This window comes from Elgaria multicarinata, chromosome 5 (assembly GCF_023053635.1).
Source record: "Elgaria multicarinata webbii isolate HBS135686 ecotype San Diego chromosome 5, rElgMul1.1.pri, whole genome shotgun sequence".
Classification (NCBI taxonomy): domain Eukaryota; kingdom Metazoa; phylum Chordata; class Lepidosauria; order Squamata; family Anguidae; genus Elgaria; species Elgaria multicarinata.
In genome coordinates, this window is record NC_086175.1 from 115,971,657 (window position 1) to 115,995,453 (window position 23,797).

Below are 23,797 nucleotides of genomic sequence, written 5' to 3' on the forward strand. Positions count from 1 at the left end.
CAGAATCTGGCTCCCTGTAACTTGAGTCCATTATTCCGTCGCCTGCCCAGCCTCTGCTGGGAGAGGCACGGCAAGCTCAAAGGCTTGTAGGCCCTGTGTGTTTCTGATGGACCTAGAAATCTCCCCAATTCGGAACTGATGCCCAAAACTGTTTGTGATAGCACAATCCTATGCATATTTACTTGGATTTAAGCTCCACTGTGTTTTTTAGAGCTTACTCATATGGATGTGCACATGATTGCACCATACATTTTTATAGTACATTGCCTAATCAGGCATTTTCTAAATGTGACAGCATTTTTTGGAGTCTCCCTTCAACATATATGAATAAGTCTAATTTGAGTAAGTCTTTACTTTCTTGTGTTCCCCCCTGAAATGAATTTGTTTCTATTTTATTCCTTTTTTCTTAAACTGTCTGCTGTGAGCCTCTCCTTCCTATGGGATCTGATTCCAGGTTGGGAGCAATTTTGCAGTTCTACAGTTTAAGAGCCAGAAAGAACCCTGTGAATATGAACTTTTATAGAGCAAATATTTAGAGTTATCATAGCTAATGGTATCCCCAGCTGCAAACTGACAGATGTTGCAAGTGCATTTTTTATAACACAATGAGCTTTTTCTTTTTTAAAAAAGAAATTTGGGGATAGGAAATGCTCTTTTTTCTTTTTTGCATGTTTCTTTTCCAATAGGACAACTTAAAGTATAACTTTCTATGTGACAAAGAAGGATCTATTCTCATGACCCCTTTGGTACATGGGATACGCTAGGGATAGATGAATTGTCAAATGCAGATTCTCTGTTTCTCATTTTCTACACTACAAGACAACTCACATATTTTTTAAAGCAAGGACCAAACACAGAAAGAAAATATATAATAATTCTGCACTTTTCAGATGCTTTTTAACACTAAAGATGGAGAAGCAAATAAATTAAAGGTGCAAATCTATGCATGTTTGGACAGGAAAAGGTCCTACTGGTGGCTGTGTTAGTTTAAAAGTCCATTGCACCTACATTAGGCTTAAGAGTGAGATTCTACTACATAATTTCTTATATTTTTTATTATTAAATTTCTGACCTTTGCAGGTGATGGAAATCAAAGGACAAATGATTCACGTCCCAGAATCAAACTCCATTTTGTTTTTGGGTTCCCCTTGCGTGGACAAGCTGGATGAACTGATGGGCCGAGGCCTCCATCTTTCAGACATACCAATCCACGATGCTACTCGTGATGTCATCCTTGTTGGGGAGCAGGCCAAAGCTCAGGATGGCTTGAAGAAGCGGATGGACAAGCTGAAGGCAACGTTAGAACGAACGCATCAAGCTCTGGAAGAGGAGAAGAAGAAGACGGTGGATCTCCTCATTTCTATCTTCCCAGAAGAGGTGGCTCAACAGCTGTGGCAAGGGCAGCAAGTTCAAGCCAGGAAGTTTGACGATGTTACTATGCTCTTCTCGGACATTGTGGGCTTCACGGCTGTCTGCGCCCAGTGTACTCCCATGCAGGTGATCAGTATGCTCAACGAGCTCTACACGCGTTTTGACCATCAGTGTGGATTCCTGGATATTTATAAGGTAAGACGCTTCAGCTCCTGCTGGTCCTGCCCAAGTCCTGTAGATTGGCATTCCCCAACTTGGTGCCCACCAGATGCGTTGGACTTCAGCTCCCACCATTACCTAGCCGGCATGTCCAGGGGTGGGCAACCTCTGACCTTCCAGGTATTTCATTCAAGAACTCCCCATATCTCTCACCACTGGCTTTGCCGACTAGGACTCATGGGAGTTGTAGGCCAAAACACCTGGAGGGCCACAAGTTGCCCACCCCTGCTGTAGATATTAGCATAGTAAATATATTATTTTTCTTAGCAAAGGGAAGAAAGTTGGTCTAGGGGACAGTTAGGCCATAGCTAGACCGAAGGTTTATCCCAGGATTGTCCTGGGGTCAAACCTGTTCATCTAAGTGCCACACAGGGCATCCAGCGCTCAGGCAGGGATGAACCTGGGATGATCCTGGGATAAACCTTAGGTCTAGCTACAGCCTTAGTTACATGATGGTTGCCAGAGATGTGACTTTGGAGGACAATCTGCAAATTTGTGCATGGCGTGAAGCATTGGGATTGCTGCTCACTGAAGACTGGTTTACGCATGCAGTGGAAGGAGATGGTTGAGTGGAATATTCCAGTCCAGACTGGGGGTGGGGAGCAGGGGAGGGGCAGAATCACAGTTTTGAATTACTCTTGTAAAGACAAAAAGCCAAAGCAGAACAAAACTCCCTGCTAATAGAAAACCAGCACACAGGGATTGGGCCAAACTAGAACCATTCCCTTTGATGTCTTAGTTGTTTTACTTACAGGAATCATTACAAAGGGAGCCTTCAACCAAAGCATCCTCCACCTAAAGTGTATTTTCCCACCCCAGATCTCTACGACCTCATTCTCCAGCCTGTGAAGCGAAGGCCTCAGTCATAGAGAAAAGTTGAAATGGGCTGAGACGAGTATTTATCTAGCTTATTGATACAAGCCAGTTGTACTCTGTTGTTCTCAGCTCCAAAATCTTTGGATGTGGAGAGGTGTGCAAATATTGTAAATCAATCAATATCAGAACAGTTCCCAGTGATCAGTTATTACTAAATAATTTTTGGAGGCCTAATTTTCCTCTTTACCTGCTGATAGTCACATAGGCTGAGATACCCTTCAGGCTCATTGTAATGCTGGCATTGGGCTGACCTGTAACAGCAATGCAACATGATCTTAGGAGCTTTTTTAAAGTCTACATCTGCATTTTTTGTGTGGTGCATAAAGGATTGAAGCCAATGTATTTGGTAAAAACAATCTCCTTCAATGTCCATCTGCTTCTGTTGTTCTCAGAAGTGTTTCTCAAACTGCCTGACGAGACCCCAGAGAAAATTCAGCAAGCTGTGTGAAACCTACGTAACTGTCAACCTGGGAAGCAAGAAATGGGGGGAATTAGGAATAGGAGAGAGATTGTGTTTGGGGTATTGGTTAGATAAGGTGACCCTATGGAAAGGAGGACAGGGCTCCTGTATCTTTAACAGTTGTACAGAAAAGGGAATTTCAGCAGGTGTCCTTTGTATGCATGCAGCACCTGGTGAAATTCTCTCTTCATCACAACAGTGAAAGCTGCAGGAGCCTCACTGTCTTTTGTATCTGGTCAAGAGCTGTATCTTTCAGCTTTAACTATTGTGATAAAGACAGAATTTCAACAGGTGTTGTATACATACAAGTGACTGCTGAAATTCCCTTCTCTATACAACTGTTAAAGATACAGGAGCCCCGTCCTCCTTTCCATATGGTCACCCTAAGGTTGGGGACATGTGAGGAGAAAGTGCTTGCCTCCATTGTGCTTTAGTGACAGGAGCTCCCACAGCAGCCAATGGGAGAAATGAATATTGTTTTATGCTCCTCCTTTCCTGAGAAACAGAAAGCCCAGGACAGTTTTTGCAGAGTCAGAACTGGTGGCCCTCCAGCTGTTTTGGCCTACAATTCCCATCCACCCTCACCATTGGCTATGCTGAGTAAGCCTTGTGGGAGTTGTAGAACAAAATACCTGTAGGGACCCAAGTTGCCCCCCACCCCCGCTTTAGGTGTTGTATGCTCTGGAAACTTACACCATGGGCTCATCTACACCAAGCAGGATATTCTACGATGAAAGCGGTATGAAAACAGTATATAAAAGGCAGGAGCCACACTACTGCTTTATAGCGGTATTGAAGTGCACTGACAACTGTTGGGGCTCATGACACAGACCATATACTGCTTTCATAGTGGAATATCCTGGTTGGTGTAGATGTGTCCTGGGCCCCAACAGTTGTCAGTGCACTTTGGTGCCACTAGTGGAGCTCCTGCAGTGCACTTCAATACCGCTATAAAGCAGTGGTGCGGCTCTTGCCTTTTATATACTGCTTCCATACCACTTTCATAGTGCAATATCCAGCTTGGTGTTGATGAGCCCCATGTTTTGTAAGAGTCTGTTTATTCAACATATTTATTGAGGAGGTATTAGCAGCATGCAGGAGCAAATCACACACACACTGCTAGTTCCACAACTCCATCAGCTCGTCCATCTTGAAATCCAACCGGTTCTCAGGACAGAAAAATCCAGTCTCTTTCCCCCACTCAAAAGGACCTTTTTAAAAATGCCCAGTCACATAAGGCAGATTTTTGTGCCCCAGCTCCCACTCTTTGGAAGTGGTTGTTGTTACCTAGTACATTATTTTTAACAGCTTGGTGCAAAGAATTTCTTGCTGCAGATAATTGTCTGTCAATCAGCTTCCATTGTCCCCATCAGGTTCTAACGTGCTAATGTCCCAGCCTGCTTAAAGAGGCGAGGAAATTCCTTCCAAGTTTGCATGACAGCAAAACATGGTCATCAATCTCTCTGGCCTTAAAGGGCCACATTTTGGACACCCCATCAGAAATAAATCGCAAGCCATCCCTACTCTGCAGTGAAGCTTAATTGCATTCTGTTCCATCCTTGCCGTATGGTGTTTTTGATTTCCCACAGCTGTAGTTGAGCCTCACTAATCCATATTCATGCAAGGAATTTCTTGAACAGAGAAACAAGGTTTATAGTTGAGTGACTGTGAAGAGAGAAGGCCACCAGCATTTTCCTCTCCAATATGGATTGCCGCATTTATCAATAGTGACCCGGATGGGCATAATCATGGTGAAGCAGTCATTTACGGTTATCCATCACTCTCTGCGGCCCACACTTTCAAAAGGATGCTGTCCTTCTTCAGGTTTATTGCCTCCTGCTTTATGCTGGTGCTTTGTTTTTAAGGCAAGGCAATCTTTAAATCTACCAGGCAAGTCTGAAGTTTGCATAAGGCTCTGATTCAGTGAAGGATCAATCTTACGAACGTTCGAGATTTTTAGTTCCAGCAGTACAAATGAAAGGACTGTGAATTAGAAATGGTGGATCACACAGCCGAATGAGGAGAAATACCCCCAAAACAGACATGTGTTGATCACCCCTGCTGTAATTGGTACACAACACTGCCTCTGGTTTTATACACTGGGTGCAAAATATAATGTACAGGGTGGGTCATAAAAAATGACATATACTTTAGAATTGAAAACTGTCTCTACTATGGCTACTAGTCCTGATGGCTAAGTGCAACCTCCAGTATCAGAGGCAGTAAGCCTGTGTGCTCCAGTTGCTGGGGAACATGGGTGGGAGGGTGCTGTTATACCCTGTCCTGCTTGTGGGCCCCTGGTTGACAGCTGGCTGGCCACTGTGTGAACAGAGTGCTGGGCTGGATGAACCCTTGGTCTGATCCAGCATGGCTCTTGTGATGTCCTTACGTTCTCTAGGCCTGAGGTGTGTAAAAACTCTGGGGCTTTAATGTCCTTAACAAATGTTAGGACTGATATGTTTGTGGCAGTGGTGGACAGTTTGCTGAGAGGCACATCAGAAAAGCTGGCCAAGATATTTTCAAACGTAAACCTGCAGCTATGGGCCACAGAACAGCAGAGGAGATACATACTCAATCAGGATCCTTAAGCACTCCTCACCTCACTCTACCTAAATAATATTGTCTTCACCATCCACCTAAAAGCAGGCAGTGAGGAGGGCAGGCATACTTCTTCCAGGAGGCTATTCCAAATCTTGGGCATCACCCCCATGTAATTTCCATTGGTAGTGGGATCTGAAAGATGTCCTCTGCAGTGGAATGAAGGAGGACTTTCAGACATGGGTGGGGGAATTACATTTCCTTACTGTTGCTGTACTTCCTGGTTCTGTTCCGCATTTGAAATTAGCAGAATTAGGCAGAGAAGAGAGCAGCGACCATGTGGCCCATACAATTCAATGGGAACAGTGGGCATTTTATCGGTCAACTTCGCCTGCACATGGCAGGAAATCCTGACAAACCCGACATATCACAGAAGAGTTGGGTTTTCTGAGGTTTATTTTTTGATGCTAAAACTGGGGAAAGGAGCGGGAGGTTGGCGCAGGAGGTTGACGGCGTTGTCAAAATTACCCACGAACATCCATGAGTGGCCGGTCATGAGCGTGCTATAAATCGCTTGTTTAAAGAAGCCCAAGGTCCCAGGCAGCTTCATGGGAGTGTGGATGGGCAATGCAATTCCTGAGATGACCTGATCCCAAATGGTTTTAACAGTCACTTTGAAGTGAGTGTGGAAACTGAGAACCAGTGAAACCAACAGATGATTGGTGTAATATAGTCTGAATGGGCAGCTCCTGTCAGAATCCTTAGAGCTACATTCCGGACCAGTTGGAGCTTCTGACAGGGTGGGTCATAAAAAATGACATATACTTTAGAATTGAAAACTGTCTCTAAAAGGGCAGCTCTGAATAAAGCACATTGGAGTCATCTCCACTAGCAGGATAAGTGCATGAATGACTGAGACCAGGGATGCTTCCAGATGGAGGGCACCTGGTGCCACCACTGACATGGTGCAGCTTTTCCACATTTCCCTCTTAACAGATTTTCCCTGGTAAGAAAAAAGGAATGGCAGGGAGGGTTACAAGTGGAAGATAACGTCTGAATCCCCATAAAATTCTGTGGATGAGGCAGAGCATCTGGAAGCATGCCCAGATCTGATAGCTCCAGGAAAGGGCCCAGTTGGTTTACAATTGTTAACTGATTGTCCAGGTTCAAGTCTGTGCCCAGGATCATAGAATAATAGAATAGTAGAGTTGGAAGGGGCCTATAAAGCCATCAAGTCCAACCCCCTGTTCAATGCAGGAATCCACCAATCAGGAGCAGATTAAGACTGCTGAGGCCCTAAGCCATATCAAGATTCAGGGGCCCCATACCATAAAAAATAAAGAGAAAAATGTGTATTACATTATAATACAAAGGGTAATGAAAGGGTACCACCCAGTGTTAGAGGGTGTTTGTAGTTAAACAGAGTTAGATAGCTTTCTCTGAAGGTTGATAAAATAATAAAACAAGTCGATTTGAACTTTTTCTAAACTGGTTTTTTTTTATTGCCTCCAATATTAAATGTTACGTTGCCACACTTTCCCTATATAAGGCAAATCTGTTGTGAGACATACCAGACTTTCCAACATATTTCAGTCAAAGCAATATCATCTTAGTTATCTTACATCTTTGTTATCTCCAACATAATATGAGGCCATAAGGCCTGGCTTACTTGGCTTGTTCCTAAATCCAGCACTGCCCAGGCGAACTCCCAAACCATGAAACTGTTGCTTCACAGAATCATAGAATCATAGAATAGCAGAGTTGGAAGGGGCCTACAAGGCCATCAAGTCCAACCCCCTGCTCAATGCAGGAATCCACCCAAAAGCATCCCTGACAGATGGTTCAGGGGGAGGGCAACCACATCCACATCAATCTGAATATCTCATGGTAGTATGTGGGTAGGCATGGTGTCATACAACATTCCTGGGGCCTGTGAGAACTAGAAATATATTTAATTAAAATTAAAAAGGGAAACATGGGACAATTAGAATGACATAAGTGTCGGTATAAGCCTAGTGTTATGTCCCAACTGTAATTACATGAATTGTGAATCCTCATTATCTATGCCATTTTTGAAATCTTCATAAAAAGAGACCATAATGTTAAAATACATAACGTAAAACTGTGAAACAACCCTATAAAACCAACAGGCTTATATAGAAACATCCATTTGCACTTTATGTACAGCCTTTCACTTGCGCCAGAACAGAACGAGGGTTTTATATACTTGGTCAAGAAAATGTGTGTCAAATAAAAAAGAATTATGAGAATCTGGTGAGTGTGTGTGTGTGTGAGAGAGAGAGAGAGAGAGAGTGAGAGAGAATGAAAGTCTGAAACAAAGGTTAAATGCGCAGACATTCTCAGGTTCTAGTTTGTGGGTCTTAAACCACTAGCTGACATGGAGGTGGCTCGCCTTTTAGTTTCCTGCTGCTAAATTACACATTAAAAGGCAACTAAAAATATACTTCCCTGATGTTACTCTCCTATGCAAGTAATTGGTGTAGTTGCTATAGAGATATTAGATGCTCACAAAGGAGATGGCTTGCGCGATAGCACAAAGGGAGGGGAGATCATTTATGAGCTACAATCTACACGATTAAAAAGAATTAAGAAACCTCATATTAGTCCCACATTTGGCAAGCGGAGCATAGTGAAATCACTCTTGCCAGAGGACTATGAAAATTACGGCCCCAGTTTCACAGAACAGTCTGGATCACTGTGTAAACTTCCACTAGAGCTGAAATGAAACCGCTCCCAATTTTTTAAAAAGAAAACAACAGCAAATATTTTGAGATGTGCTCAGAAAATGGCCTCCTCTTTTGGGCAGGTGTTGGGGACTCCTTACAAAAATGTCTGCTCTTTTTTTCTTTTTTTTTTAACATTGTGTGAAGTTGATTTGATAACATAGCTGAGGACACAACTACCTCCCCCGATCAATATGATTAATCCAAGAAGGAAGAAGAAACAGCTATGATGAGGTTAGGATAGGGGAGAAGTAGGTCAATCCAAGAAAACAATAACACTAATCAGGATTGAAAGAGGTGAATATTTGCACAATCTTAATGAATTTTGTGGAGGGGGGCATGTCTACACAGGGCGATATCCTGGGGATTGTCCTGGAATCGTCCCTGTGTGTTCACATGACGCACAGGGGATCCTGGGAGCAGGGAGGGAAGATCCCTGCATTTCCCAGGGCTATTGCCCTACTTTTTCTCGGTTTTCTAGGAAGAAATTCTACCACGACAAAATTATTCTGCACCTGCAAATTAAAAGGCCTTAATTTAGATCTCGGTTCAAATCCCTGTTCAACCATGAAATCCACTGAGCTCCTTTGACCAAATTATTACCTCTGTTTCTTACTGCACAAGATTGTTCTTATGATATCATTACATAATGTCACAAAGACCACCATAAATTGCTTGGAGAATGGGCAATTTACTAATCCGATTAACAAATCTGGTTAGATAAATAGACTGGGCATCTTGGGCTATTTTATTTTATTTTCAGGAGCCATTTGACTGCCTGAAATTCAACTGATGCAGCAGGCCTGGATCTGCAGTGATTAAAAAAAGTCATAAGAACATGCTGGATCAGGCCAAGGGTCCATCTAGTCCAGCACTTTGTTCACAAAGTGGCCAACCATCTGTCAACCAGGGACCCACTAGCAGGACATGGTGCAACAGCAACTTCCCACCCATGTTCTCCAGCAACTAGTGTATATAGGGACACTGCCTCTGCTACTGTAGATAGCACATAGCCATCAGGGCTAGTAGTGATTGATAACCTTTTCCTCTAGGAATTTATCCAATCACCTTTTAAAGCCATCCAAATTGGTGGCCATCACTGCATCTTGTGCTAGTGAATTCCATAGTTTATGCGCTATGTGAAGAAGTACTTCCTTTGATTAGTCTGTCTGTCAAAGGCACAACAAGGAGCCTCATCAAAAAAAAGGGGCAACTTTACCATACCATGTGTGATGTTTTAAGAGAATTGTATACATAATAGTCATATGCAGATCTGTGTACATTCTGTAAGTGATAAAACTGTGACTCATACGCTCCCAACATATTCACAGTGTCGCAGCTTTCTCCAACCTGGCATCCCCCAGATATTTTGTACTACAATTCCCAGCATTCCTGACCATTGGCCATGATGGGTGGGACTGGTGGGGGTTGAAGTCCAAAACATCTGGAGGGCATCAGGTTGGGGGATGCTGGTGTTACAGAATTGCAGCCAAAGGCTTCCACAACTGTAGGATGTGCACATGCTCAGACATGTTTTGCTGAGCTCAGTAGGACTTATTGCTTAGGATAGCATAGCATGGTCCCTGTGCACTTTTGAAAATTGCTCCCAGGCGCTTTCTTCTTTATTTAGTTCAAGGTTTTAGGCTGCCGCTGCTATGGGGTTGTTGTTTTTTTCCCCTTTTACTTGAGCGAAAAAAAATACAAAATAAGAAAAATGACAAAATGTCATTTAATATCAGATAGAGAGAGTACATGGTGAGAATTGATTGCTTCTTTCCATTCCCTTGAAAATAGCTGTCTAAAGGCTCAACACATTGTTCTTCTCAGAATTTCCCTTTATCCTAGGTTCTCAGCGGCTTCCTGCCCTGACTGCTAAGCAGGGGCTGTAGAAAAAGTTGGAATAAGAGCTTTCTTGGGTTTGCCAGCATGGCGCATCATTACATCTTTGAGGGTTTTGGGCTTTTTTTAAAATGCCCTCAGGCCTGGTAAGAGCAATTGCTTGGTAATTAGACTCTTGGGGGAAGGAACTGGGATTTGTAGAAGAGGCAGGCCTTAGAAGAACATAGTTTTAGCAGATGGAGGGATTGCTGCTTGGAATCTCTTTGCGTTCACTTGGGAGTGATTTTATACCAACCGGCAGACTGTGCTGCTCACCTCAGCTCATTTTCGAAAGCTGGCTCCCCCACGGATATGGCAGGGTTACGCTACCCGAAGAAGGAGCTTGAAGCTTGCGCAGAGAAGGAAAGAATGAGAAAGCAAAGGGCTAAGGAAGGTTTAAGTCGGAGATAGAGAAGGGAATCCAGGGTCAGCTAATCTTGTGTCCTCACTTCTTCACCTGTAGTTAGTTAGACATTGGCCATGGCTAGACAAGGGGGTTGTAGGGTGACAATCTTGCGATTTTATGATTGCTAGATCGTCGCCCTCGTCTACACGCGGCGTGTGATATCACGGCTGCCATTTTAGATTTTTTTTTAAAGGAAAAGGAGCGCATGAGCACTCAAACGAACCAGTGAGGTTTTTTAGAAAAACAAAACCCTCCCCCTCCACTCACCCCACCCCCAATGGGTACAGAGCTCCTAAGGAGCTCCATGCCCGGTTCCCGGCTCCTTGCGTTTACTTGCAAGGAGCCGGAACATACCAGTGACGGTGGGCCACATGTTCTGCGGTCTCGGGATGATCCCGAGACCTGGGAAAAAGGGGGGGGGGGAAATGGCTGCCGATAGCCCGGGCCAAGGGGGGATTTATTATTATTATTATTATTTATTTATATAGCACCATCGATGTACATGGTGCTGCACAGACCACACAGTAAATAGCAAGACCCTGCCGCATAGGCTTACAATCTAATAAAGTTGTAGTAAACAATAAAGAGGGAAAGAGAATGCAAACAGGCACAGGAATGATCCTGGGGCGTTCACTGGGATATCGCCTGGTCTAGCCATGGCCATTAGCGCCTGTTTTGCACTTTTGTCATTTTCACAATAGTTCATTTCAACATTTAATTGATTTGAATCTACATAAATTTGCACATGACTAAAAACAAGTTCTACTTCAGAAGTTACTTTTAGCCATGTGCAAATTTAACGGATGATCCACATTTGGCAAAGCAAGCACCATCTTAGAAGAGGCATTCCCTCTTGCGTAAGAGGTATTCTCTTCTAAGATGCCTCTTCTAAGAAAGCCAGTGTGGTGTAGTGGCTAAAGTGTTGGACTGGTTGTTGGGAGATCTGGGTTCTAGTCCCCACTCAGCCATGGAATCCCACTGGGTGACGTTGGGCCAGTCACAGACTCTCAGCCCAACCTACCTCACAGGGTTGTTGTTGTGAGGATAAAAATGGAGAGGAGGAAGAGGATTATGTATGCCGCCTTGGGTTCCTTGGAGGAAAAAAGGCAGGATATAAATGTATTAGTATTATTAGTGTTATTAGTATTATTAGTAATAGATGCCACCTATGGTTTTTGTATGTACTGTATTAAATATGCGAATTCTTTTAAACTGCCCAAAGGGTTAATTAATTAGTCAATTAATCAAAAGATTTTAAGGACGCAATCCTATGCTTGTATAAACAGAAATAAGTCCTGCAACCCCGTGTTCCCCAGCCAGCTGTCTGGGGAATGCTGGGAGTTGTAGGACATTTTTCTGTCTAAAAGTGCATAGGATGGCAGCCTCCTCTTCAGCTGACTGATTAATCAGCTGAAAGTTGCCGTCCACAGGTTAGAAGGCAGAATCCAGTAGGTACAGAGAATGGTATATTGTTTTATGTGATTGATTGCATGCATTTTCACAGGGTCGCTGTAGTGGTGGATTCATCACCTGTTATATTCTTGTGGCATTTGTAATTTCCCCTTAGGAAGAAATGCAACGTTTTAAACGCTTTGGGAATTTTGCTGGTGATTAAACCTTCTTTGCCCCTGTTGGCTTCTGTTTCCTACATCCGCGGTTTCGTGTAGTTCCCCTTCCTTTTGCATTCCTCCTCCACACATACAGGGAAAATTAATGTAATGTGTTTGTGAATCTGTTACGCGTAGTCCAGACTTTATTGCTTTCTGACATGAAATTAAATTAGACCCTTATGTTACTAACATGGCAATCCTATACATATCTACGCAACAGTAAGTCACATTGAGTTACTCCCAGGAATAGTTTCTCATGGAAGGAGCTGTTGTTCCAGCAAAGGGCTAGCAGAAACTGAGGGCTTGAGTGAGCTGGTCAGCTCCGGTCCCTCAGAATCTCCACTTCTCACTGGATACTGACTACAAGCTTAAAGGCCCTGTGCTCCTATTTGTAGCGTTGAGCTCTTACCTGGCTGAGGGACCTGAGAGGCTTTGGTAGAGCCATTCTGGAAGGCTGAGGTTGATGTGAAAGCTGGATCCTTGGGTCTGGGGATTCCTGAAAGTCCTCCTGTGGGTGGGGTGAGCAGTATCTCTTTGGGCTCAGAGTCCTCCTTGGGGTGACACCAAGGTCATTTCTACACCTGCCTTTTGTCCTGGGATCGTTCCTGAACATCCAAATGACACACAGGGGATCCCGGGAGCAGGCAAAGATGATTCCTCCATTTTCCTGGGATAATCCTTAGGTGTAGAAAGGGCCTATGCCTCTAGGACCATGACACTGAAGTGGGCTGCTGAGGGAGGGACTGATTACATTTGCCAGAGCTTGAATCCTATTGCAGGGGTCCACCTGAATTTAGGCCATGAACTGCCCATGACCCTGGGCCTCAGGCCCCCCTGGCCCTTCATTAAATTGACAAGGGATTACGCACATGTTCCCTTTCGAAATCAAGACGTTGTCAAGCTGTTAATGAAATCCTGAGGCCGTCTTGAACTGGATATTTTCAAACTCATCCGAATGTGATTCGTTATTTTAAATTCAACTTCAAGAGTGGATGGAGCTTTAGCTGGGTTGCCTCCATATCTAATCTGTTTTCGGTAATCCCAGATAGACTCTCAATCAGAAATGTCTCCTTCTCCACTCCCTGGAATAGCTTTCTCGTATCTAATCAACCCGCAATCTATTTTGAGGTTGTCTTGAAAAATCTTTTCTCCCCCCTTTGCTTCTGCATCCAGTCTTTTCTATCTCCCCTTTTAAACTTTGTTCCTATATTTAATTCATAAAGCTTTTTTTTTTGAGAGAGAGAGAAGATAAAAGTGGTCTATGTTAAAATGCATGTTGCCATTATCATCCATTTTAAATGAAAGCAATCATTCGGAGGAGTACTTAAACTCAACCCTTAAACGCTTACAGTTGGAGGCAAGTCCTGTTTATTTAAGTGGGGCTTCCTACCAATTAAGTGTAAGATTACATCCTTTTAGTGCCAAACTAGAAGATACTGAAAGACACATGAACAGTCCCCTGATGGCTTTTTTGGTATTTGGTTTAATGAAGAGCATAATCTTAGCCTGTGAATAGGGTGACCGTATGAAAAGGAGGACAGGGCTCCTGTATCTTTAACAGTTGTATAGAAAAGGGAATTTCTGCAGGTGTCATTTTTATGCATGCAGTACCTGGGTAAATCGCAACAGTTAAAGCTGCAGGAGCCCTGCTCTTTTTTATATCTGGTCAAGAGGGAAGGGCTCCTGCAGCTTTAACTGTTGCAGTGAAGAGGGAACTCCACCAGGTGCTGCATGCATAAAAACGACACTTGCTGATATTCCCTTTTCTAGGCAACTGTTAAAGATACAGGAACCCTGTCCTCCTTTCCATATGGTCACCCTACCCATGAAGGAATGAAAAAAAAATCCAGGGGCAGAGATTGCTTAACCCTTTCCAGCCCTAACATTTTGTGCCTCAAACCATCCCTTATGGGGAGAAAAACAAAAGGGAGAGAGCAGCGTTGAACAGGCACAGGACAGGAGCAGAAAGGGTTATGGCTGCAACCCTATGCCCCTTGACCTAGGATTAAGTCCCATTGAACTCAATGGTACTTACTTCTGAATGGACGTGCAGAGGATTGTGCTGGTAGTAGCTGTCCCTCATTCAACTACTCTTCCACTAATACTGGCAGCTTCCTGACGCTGCTTGGCGAGGGGGGCGTTGGAGACTGTTCATGCCTCTCCAGCGTATTGTTGAGTTTGGCCCTTAGCAACCGGGGATACACATTTTTAGTGGTAAATGTATATTTTGGGTTTAGTACTAATTGACTTTAAAAAACCTGTAATTGAGCAGTATCTTGCAAAAGAGGGTGACATGTAAATGTGAATAAATTACTACAGACAATGATGAGGCAAACATCTGGCTACAATGGCAAAGCATTTTGAGTTACGCTCCCGTTGAGGATAAAATGGGAGGAGATGGGTTTAAAGCTGGATAAAGGAGAAAAAAGTTCGCATTTATCAAGAAAGACGGCAAACATCGCTAGGCTAGAGTGACCATATGGAAAGGAGGACAGGGCTCCTGTATCTTTAACAGTTGTAGAGAAAAGGGAATTTGCATGCACGTAGCACCTGGTGAAATTCCCTCTTCATCATAACAGTGAAAGCTGCACTAGCCCTGCCCCCTTGACCAGATACAAAAGAGCTTTAACTGTATCTGGTCAAGAGGGCACCTGCTGAAATTCTCTTTTCTAAACAACTGTTAAAGATACAGGAGCCCTGTCCTACTTTCCATATGGTCTCCCTAGGCTGGGCAGCTGGGGGGAGGGGATGGACCTCTTTCAGCCTGAGGGCTGAATTCAGTATCAGAAAAACTGGGGGGCGGGGTCAGAGCCAAAAATGCAAAGAAATACCCCAAATACCAGCATAATTTAGCTTAAAGCTCTTACTGCCAGTAACTAAGCCAAAGGATATTTCTATGTAACTAAGGGTACAAACCTATGCATGTTTAGACAGAAAAAAGTACTACAATTCCCATCTAGTCCAGCATTCTGTTCACACAGTGCCCAACCAGCTGCCCATGGGATACCCACAATCAAGAGGGATTTAATTGCTGGCTGGAGAATGCTGGGAGTTGTAGGACTTTTTCTGTCTAAACATGCACAGGACTGAGCCTTAAGTAAAGCCATAAGGCATTGTTAGGATGGAGAACAGCTTCAAAAAAGCTGGGAAGTAACCAAACTTCTGGGGAACCCGGAGAGTCAGATTGGGAACCCAGGCTTGAGGTTCCCCATCCCTGGCTCAGTCAATCTATGAGCCAGTTCATGCCTTTACTGTCCTGAGGGATCCTCTTTGTATGGCGTGATGCGATTCGGATTGCATGCTCACCCTCTACCCCATCTGTGATGTAATTGGGGGGATGCAGGCCATATGCACTTGTTGGGGCTCAGCCCCAAATGGTTTATGATTTTGGGGTCCACAGGGAGAGCTGGCTATAAGTCTAAAGGGCTAGATGCGAATCACACTGTGCTGGACCAGCACTGACCAAATTTTGTAGGTAGTCATCAAAGGAGCCAGAAGCAGGTAGCATGGTCCAGTTTAGACAAACAGGGGGTCAGATTTCAAAAGGGAGCAGGCACTTAGCCAGACACTGTCTCTTTAGTGAGCCAAGTGGCTCTCACTGAGAAGCAAGTTCTGGGTCCAGAGCTTTATAGGACAGGGACTGGCGCTTTGGGTCAGCGGCTTCAGTACGCAGCCAGGCAGCTGAGCTAGTATTGCAGCCTAGTTGGTGTTGTTGAGCCACCCCCAGATACATTATACATATAGTGGCTGGAAGGCATGCAGCCTCTCCACCATGTAGAGGGACACTCAGGTCAGTAAATGGCTCGGAGATAAAGCTCAGGCTATTGAGCTTGGAGCATTGGCACAGAGCATTGGTGGTGCAGCAGGTAGGAGCCTGGGTATGCATCACTAGCACACCTGCTCACCCCCAACATGTGCATCTGTATGTGTTTGCCCAAATGGCACAATCTCTCCTTTTGCTGAACGGCAGGGTTGCACAACTTGTGTGTCTCTGTGCACCAGTTTCTCACATTTCATCTATGCACAGTGGGAGGAATTTGTGCAGTCCGGCTCTGGTGCCCTGCCAGAGAGAGAGAGTCAAGTGTGCAAAGCAACCCAATGCTCCTCCCATTACTTTCTGAATCTTTGCTGAATCAACTACCAGCTGCTGCTTTTGTGCCTAGACTACCTCTACCTACCTCTATAGCTTAACTCCTAAATTCTCTCCCTTAAATGAAACAAGCCCTAATCTATACCAAACAGGATATTCCACTATGAAAGCGGTATATAAAAGGCAGGAGTCACACTACTGCTTTATAGCGGTATTGAAGTGCACTGACAACTGTTGGGGCCTGTGGCGATATCCACCTTTCTGTCCCTTAGGTATGTCTGGATTTGTATGTCTAGTGAGTGCGGAATGTTTGACTGAGTGGGTGTGGCTGATGATGCTGTGAGAGACGGGGGGGGGGAGGGAGGCGTATAAATAGGTTGGCTGAGGAGATTGTGAGTTAGTTAAGTTTGTTTGGTTTGAAGTCTGGGGTTTTAGTCTAGCTTGTGCTTCGTGAGAGTGTTTGGAGTGAGAAGAGACAGAATTTTAAGGGACTTGAGATTGTTGTTTTGAATATAAGAATATGCAGATTTGTTAAATTTCAATAAACTTTACTTTGTGTTTTACCGCAAACCACGCGTCAGCTCGGATAAATTACCTGCTCTATTACAAAGTGTAAAAACATCTAAAAATACACCTGCTGTTCAGTACATCAGTAATAGAACCTATTTGCCAAAACCCATTACCTTGTTCCCTCACATATAGGGGAGAGGTTGTGTTGTTTTTACCCTTTCCTCAGGGTTTTCAAGAGGTAGTGCTTGGCTTGAGAAGGGTGTGCTAGGCAAGTCCTTCTGTATAAGGTTGATGCCGTCGCAGGGCCCATTGACGCATACCATATGCTGCTTGCATACCGCTTTCATAGTGCAATATCCTGCTTGGTGTACATTTGGCCTAAGTGTTAGTACATGCAGTGGTATTCATTCCCCTCTGTTTCTTGTTACCTTTGACTCTTACTTGCCTCCCTTCTCCCCACCCTCCCCTATTATTTGAGATCATTTAGAGGGGATGAACTAGTGTTTCCCAGGGTGGTCCCCCACCCACCCAGAGGCATGCAGTATTGGGCAAAAGGCAGGATACAAATAATAATAATAATAATAATAATAATAATAATAATAATAATAATAATAATGATGATGATGATGATGCTTCACTCTTATACAGAAACATGCCAATATATTTATCAGTCAGTTCCCAATACAATTATCCAGCATCTTCCCTGCACTCGTGAAATAGTTCAAGTTAATGTTGTTGCCCAACCCAGCCTCCCACTTCGTCTTTGCCCGGTCAGTCGGGGAAGAGTCCATGCTTTCTGGACAACAGGGGTGTTTCTGGAATTCTTCTGTGCCTGTGAGCAGTTCTTCAGCATAGTTATTGTGTGGCCTCACCCAGGCCCTTTCTACACCTCCAGGTGTTCCGGGAGGGAGGCTTTCCTGATATCCTGATTGTGAGAGCCTTCCCCAGGATGTACACAAGGCACACAATGTCCCGGGAGGAAGCAGGGACATTGTGGGTGCCTTTTTCTTCTTTTTTTAAAAGCAGCAGTATGACCCTTCCCACTCCAACAGGCATTGGCTGGTTGTTGCGTCCATCTTTAGTGACTTCACTTTCTGGGGCACATTTCAGCTCCTCTTCTGTTTTGGAATCTCTGGGGCAAATTAATCTTTGCTTGGTGAAATCCTTTCTAGGTGTAGCCTTACCTCTTACTCCACTGTGGGTGGACAAAGGTAGACTGTAAGTACTCTAGGCTAAACGATTAATTTCCCAAGGGGAGATTGATTGCTGAACAAATACAAAGCGAGCCTAAGCCCTGTGTCTTCCCAGTCACTTTGCCGTTCTATCAGCCCCTTTTACTTGCTTTTAGATGGGGGGGAAAAATAAATGAAACGAATACCACAGAGGGAACGGTGGGGGCAATTTTATTGGCAGTCTCCCACAAAGGCTAGAGAAAATTCTGACATTGTGGCAGAGAGCATCCCACAGTGTGATTGGCAGGGAAGCCATGGTGTAGCGGCATCAAACAATGGCCACGTCTATAAAGCCATCAGGCAGCAAGGTTATCTTAAGATACAAGATCACAACGTGTAGAACTTTTCCTGCAGAGGTTCATTCACTCTTCTTTTCTTTTCTTCCTTCATTTTCAGCCCCAAAATGTTCCTCTACTGCCACCTGCTAAATGTTGCTACCATTTTAATGTCATTCCTGAGGTATCTCTTTAGCAGATCAGAGAAGTAGGGCTGTTCCCTCCCCCCATCATTAATCCCTGCAAGGTGAACGTTTTAGCATGTTTGTCCTGCTGGAATTGGAAGATAAGCGATGAATAGAGTAATGCCACAGTTACTGGAATGCTAGAGGAGCAAAGAATAAGTTAAGAAAAGGAAGCTGCAAGATAATTGAGAGGAACGAGGCCTATTCAGGCTTTAAGCCTCTACATCAGTGGTTCTCAACCTTCCTAATGCTGCGACCCTTTAATACAGTTCCTCATGTTGTGGTGACCCCCAACCATAAAATTATTTTCGTTCTTCTCTACACGATCCATTGTCATGGGATGGTTTGCTAATGAAAATAATACATAACAATAGCTTTAATAATACAAAAGATGATACATGACATAGTTCAGTGAATACAGTTTCCTAAGACCATCGGAAATATGTGTTTTCTGATGGTCTTAGGCGACCCCTGTGAAAGGGTCGTTCGACCCCCAAAGGGGTCCCGACCCACAGGTTGAGAACCGCTGCTCTACATGGCGGGATAACAGGGTGGGGAGTGGGTCAACATTGCACGGCCTCTAGCCTGTCATGACCCCAGTCCAGTGTACACCGGAGGACTTGGATGAGAACAAGACAGTACCAGAGGCAGTAAGCCTGTGTTGCTGGGGGACATGGGTGGGAGGGTGCTGTTGCACTCGTGTCTTGCTTGTGGGTTCCTGGTCAACAGCTGGTTGGCCACTGTGTGAACAGAATGGCGGACTAGACAGGGCCTTGGGCTGATCCAGCAGGGCTCCTCTTATGTTCTTATATTCTTAAGGCACAGGCTACTTCCTTGGCAGTAGGGCAGTCAGTGCCTTATTCAGGGCTGTCCCAGCCGGAGGACACAGCCCCACCATGGTCCTCCGGCTCAGAGGATGAGTCCCCGATAGAACCTCCATCTCCCCAGCCTGAGAGTATTTTATAGTCTTTTAACAATCCAGTCATGGGATGGAGGTGGCCACACTACAGGTCTTGGCTGCCATGAGGCTCACCGGGTTGCTTTGGTCCAGTCACTGACTCTCGGCCTAACCTATCTCACCGGGTTGTTGTGAGGATAAAATGGAGAGGAAGAGGACCAGGTACAACATCTCGGGTGGATTGGAAGGGGACTGGAGAGGCCATAGAGTTCTTTATATGCCGGCTTCTCCTCTCCCCTCTCTGTCCACCAGGACACACCCTTTTCTCCCTCTCCAGTTCTGTCACGAAGTCTCAATTGCAACCAACTACGAAAAGCTTTCTGCAGCGGCTAGGAGGTGAGGGAGGGATAGTTCCACACTCTTCTGCATAGCTCTGTGTATGGGCGTGGAGGAGGAGATCCGCAGCATCTTATGGTACCCCTAGGCCATCGGCTTGCTCTCTTATGTTAGCAGGAGCTGATCAAAGTATAAGACACACTGAATCAGCTCAGAGTTAGCTAGCATGAATGCTTCCCTCCCTACTACTCTGCTTTAATCAATGTTTAGTGAAGTGGAATCAAAACGATGCGCGCTTGGTGGAACTTGTCAAGATCTTTGTAACATAATGTAGCCCCATCTAATCCGTGGAGACGATTCTCATCATATCCCTATGAAGGCACTCGCCAAGGCCTCTTCTAAGGGTGATTATGTGATAATCGAGGAAAAGTAGCTTAGCGGTATATGATGCACGGTGCAGAGGGGGCCCCACATTACGTTAAGGCTGACCTTTGAGCAACTGCATGTGGGAGAGATGGTTCCACGGATTGTAAGTCAGTGCGCATTAAAGAGCTGCGCACAGCCGCAGCAAGCAACTTAGAAACAAATGGGGATGGGGGTGGAAAAATCAATATTTGTGCTTGTGAATAACTGATAAACCATGGGTGATATTTCTGGCTGAAATAACTGCTAATGGTGCAGCTGTGATGTTTATTCCTTTCTTTAGAATTTTTGCAAATACTGCATGCTACTGTTTTAATTGGCTCCCCCAAAAGATTTGATTGTGAATCAGAGTAGAGGCTCAATGTGACCTGTGGGAGGCATATAACAGAGGAGTGGGAAATGGACAGAGGAAAAGTGGGGAGTACTTTAAGGCTGCTTTCCGCAATGCAGCCTTCCGCAATCTGGTATCTGCCATTGACCATGCTGGCTGGGTACAGTTCTAGTCACTGCATCTAAAAAAGGATATTATAGAGCTGGAAAAAGTGCAGAAAAGAACAACTAAAATGATTAAGGGGCTGGAGCAGCTCCCGTACGAGGGAAGGTTACATCGATTGGGATTGTTTAGCTTGGAAAAAAGGAGACTAATAGAGGTGTACAAAATTATGCATGGTATGGAGAATGTGGACAGGGAGACATTTTTCTCCCTCTCTCAAAATACTCAAACCCGGGGTCATCCCATGAAACTGATTGGTGGGAGATCCAGGACAAATAAAAGGAAGTACTTCTTTATACAGTGTGTGTTAAGTTATGGAACTCACAACCACTGGACGTGGTGATGGCCACCAAGCTGGATGGCTTTAAAATGGGGTTGGATAAGTTCCTGGAGGCAAAGGCTGTCAATGGCTACTAGCCCTGATGCTTGTGTGCTATCTCCAGTATTTGAGGCAAGAAGCCTGTGTGCACCGGTTGCTGGGGAACATGAGTGAGAGGTGCTGTTGTACCATGTCTTGCTTGTTCATCCCTGGCTGATGGCTGGTTGGCCACTGTGTGAACAGAGGGCTGGGCTAGATGGACCCTTGGTCTGATCCAGCAAGGCACTTCTTATGTTCATAAGGATGGAAGTTGCAACCCAACACATCTGGGAGAGCACCATATTTCGGAAGGCTGCTTTAAGGTGATTTGGAAGGGGTAAATATGGAGCTGGTGGGGAAATGTCCCCATAAATGTTGCCACTTTCCCCGTACTTCATTAGCTGCTTATAGGCAGAGATCACTAGAGGGTGGCACCTAGAACACAAGTAAAGGAAGAGTTGTGCCTAGTCCAGATTAACACAGGTTAGAGCTCATGATCAAGCTGATTCTGTGTCGGTAATGGTGGCAAAGAGGGAGTCCTTCTCTACCACCATGTCATCTTCTCAGTGTCATCTAGAAGAGTTCCCCCCCCAAGTGTTTTGTGGCCTGCTGTAGACTGGGACAAGGAAAGAGATGGTGGAACCTTTGGTAGCACACTTTGACAAGTTTGCGTAACTTCAAAAATAAAGTCCTTCACATCAGTCATGTTATGCAGTCTCATCAGTAGAGGTGTCCAAAGCACTGATTGGTCTAGTTTTCTTGGATGATTTGAGGTTGTTGAGGCCCGAGAATGCAGACAAGGTGCTTGGTCAAGTCTAGTCAACCACCGGTGTGCCTTCACGGCTTTTTACATCTGTAGTGGAGGAGTTGTCATGATGGGTCCCAGGAGGAAAATTCTTCCTTGAGAGGGGTGGTTAGTACTGGCCTCTTTAAAGGAGGTGATAATTGGGTCACTCTTAAAGAAGCCCAAACTGATCTGAACAGCTATAGACTAATTGCCAATATCCGCTTCCTGGACAAGGTGGTCAAGCAGCTGGCAAGGACCTACCCATATACTACACTCATCATCTAGCGCCTTCCCCCAGATGCCAACATTGTTATCTTTTCAATGTCAGATTAAGAGTCTTCTCTACACTCAAGCATTTGGCAGCATAGGATAAGGTTTTAATTATGGTCCTGAATTTCTTATTGTTGATTGTTAAAATTGTTAAGTGTGTGTGTGTATTGTTGGTTTATATGTTCATATGTAAATGGTTTTTATATTATGTACAATATTGTGTTTTTGAGATTTTTAATCTTTGAAAACCACCTGGAGAGCTTTGGCTATTGGGCTGTATACAAATGCAATTAATGAAATGAACTCTTTTCATTGCATTTGCATTTATTGCATTTATATCCCACCTTTTTTCTTCCAAGGAACCCAAGGCGGTGTATATAATTCACCTCCTCTCCATTTTATCCTCACAACAACAACCCTGTGAGGTTGTGCTGAGAGTCTGTGACTAGGCCAAAGTCACCCAGTGGGTCTCCATGGCGGAGTGGGGACTAGAACCCAGATCTCATAGAATCATAGAATCATAGAATAGCAGAGTTGGAAGGGGCCTACAAGGCCATCGAGTCCAACCCCCTGCTCAATGCAGGAATCCACCCTAAAGCATCCCTGACAGATGGTTGTCCAGCTGCCTCTTGAATGCCTCTAGTGAATGCCTCCCTACTCCCAGTCCAACACTTTAGCCACTACACCACACTGGAACTCCAGACGCTATTGAATGAAACTGATTATCCCAACTCAGTCAGGGCAGAGGGCCACAGATACCCCATGACTTCATTTCTTCTGTATCCTATCAAGTCCGTTTACCTGTCCCTTGCCTGGAACTATAGCACCAACTGGGATTCCTCCATCTTACCTGGGCACCAACTCAGGCGAGGAGGCATGGCACTGGACAGGCAACTGGAACAGGAGCAGTTTTAGTAACATGGCCAGCATCACAGGTTAGCAGCCCAGGACTGATATCAGGACCATGGAGAGCAGTTCTGCAGCTAGAATACTGACACTGTACCTCAGCATTGACTAGGAGTAACATGGCAGGGATTTAATCAGGCCAAGAGAATCTTTCTGGAAGTTCCACCTCCCTCAAGAACTGTATCTGGCTGTTAAAGGGCCAGCAGCCCCTCCCTCCCTTCCTCTTTCTTTTCTTTTTCTCAACTTGTCCTGGGGAGTAAAGGTTGGAGGGACTGCTCTTCAGGGTTCCCCTGTTCACTAGAGAAGTCCATGGTCCACTCTTTGAAATGAGGATGCAGTGGCACCTACTGAGGGTCATATAGATAGGATATGAGATCAGAGGCAGTTAGCCTCAATTCAGAAGGACCAGGGACTGGTTCTCGTGCCTTGTCAGAGTCACTGTCCTGGACTCAGTCTCCAAAGGCTCCTGGTTTGGATCTGTGACAGTGGTGAGACTTAAAAAGAACCTCCGGAGTGCTATTCCCATATGGATCTCCTATGTTGGCTGTTAATATTGTTTTTCAATATTTATTTTATACGATATTGTAAACCTTTTGTTACTTTGCTGATCTTTTTTTTTTTTTTTAAGATGTGAGCTGCTTTAATTCCACTTGGTGGGAGAAAAGTGTGATATAAGTTTCATAGATGGATAGACAGGCCAATAGATAGATAACATACTTCCAAGTAAACAAGCCTAGGATTCCAGTGTTTGTCTGCAGACACTCATTGAGATGTATGTCAGCCAGTGTCTGCCCACCTCAGCCTTGCTGGTAAAAGTGTAACTTTCAATATCTGAAAACAGGTCTTGATTTTATATGTCACCCACAGCGGTAGCAATGGTTGGGTGAGGGGTGAGATTGCTGCCAACTATAACCAACACAAAAAGCGTGCCA

The 23,797-nt window shown here is 44.6% G+C and overlaps 1 protein-coding gene across 1 annotated transcript in view; it reads left to right on the forward strand.

Annotated features, from left to right (window-relative positions):
• The window catches only part of GUCY1A2 (guanylate cyclase 1 soluble subunit alpha 2), a 197,292-nt gene that overhangs the window by 89,649 nt on the left and 83,846 nt on the right, over positions 1-23,797 (forward strand). The window contains exon 5 of the mRNA XM_063127098.1: positions 1,081-1,566. Within this exon, the coding sequence (XP_062983168.1) occupies positions 1,081-1,566 (486 nt within the window). The remainder of the gene's footprint in view (positions 1-1,080; positions 1,567-23,797) is intronic.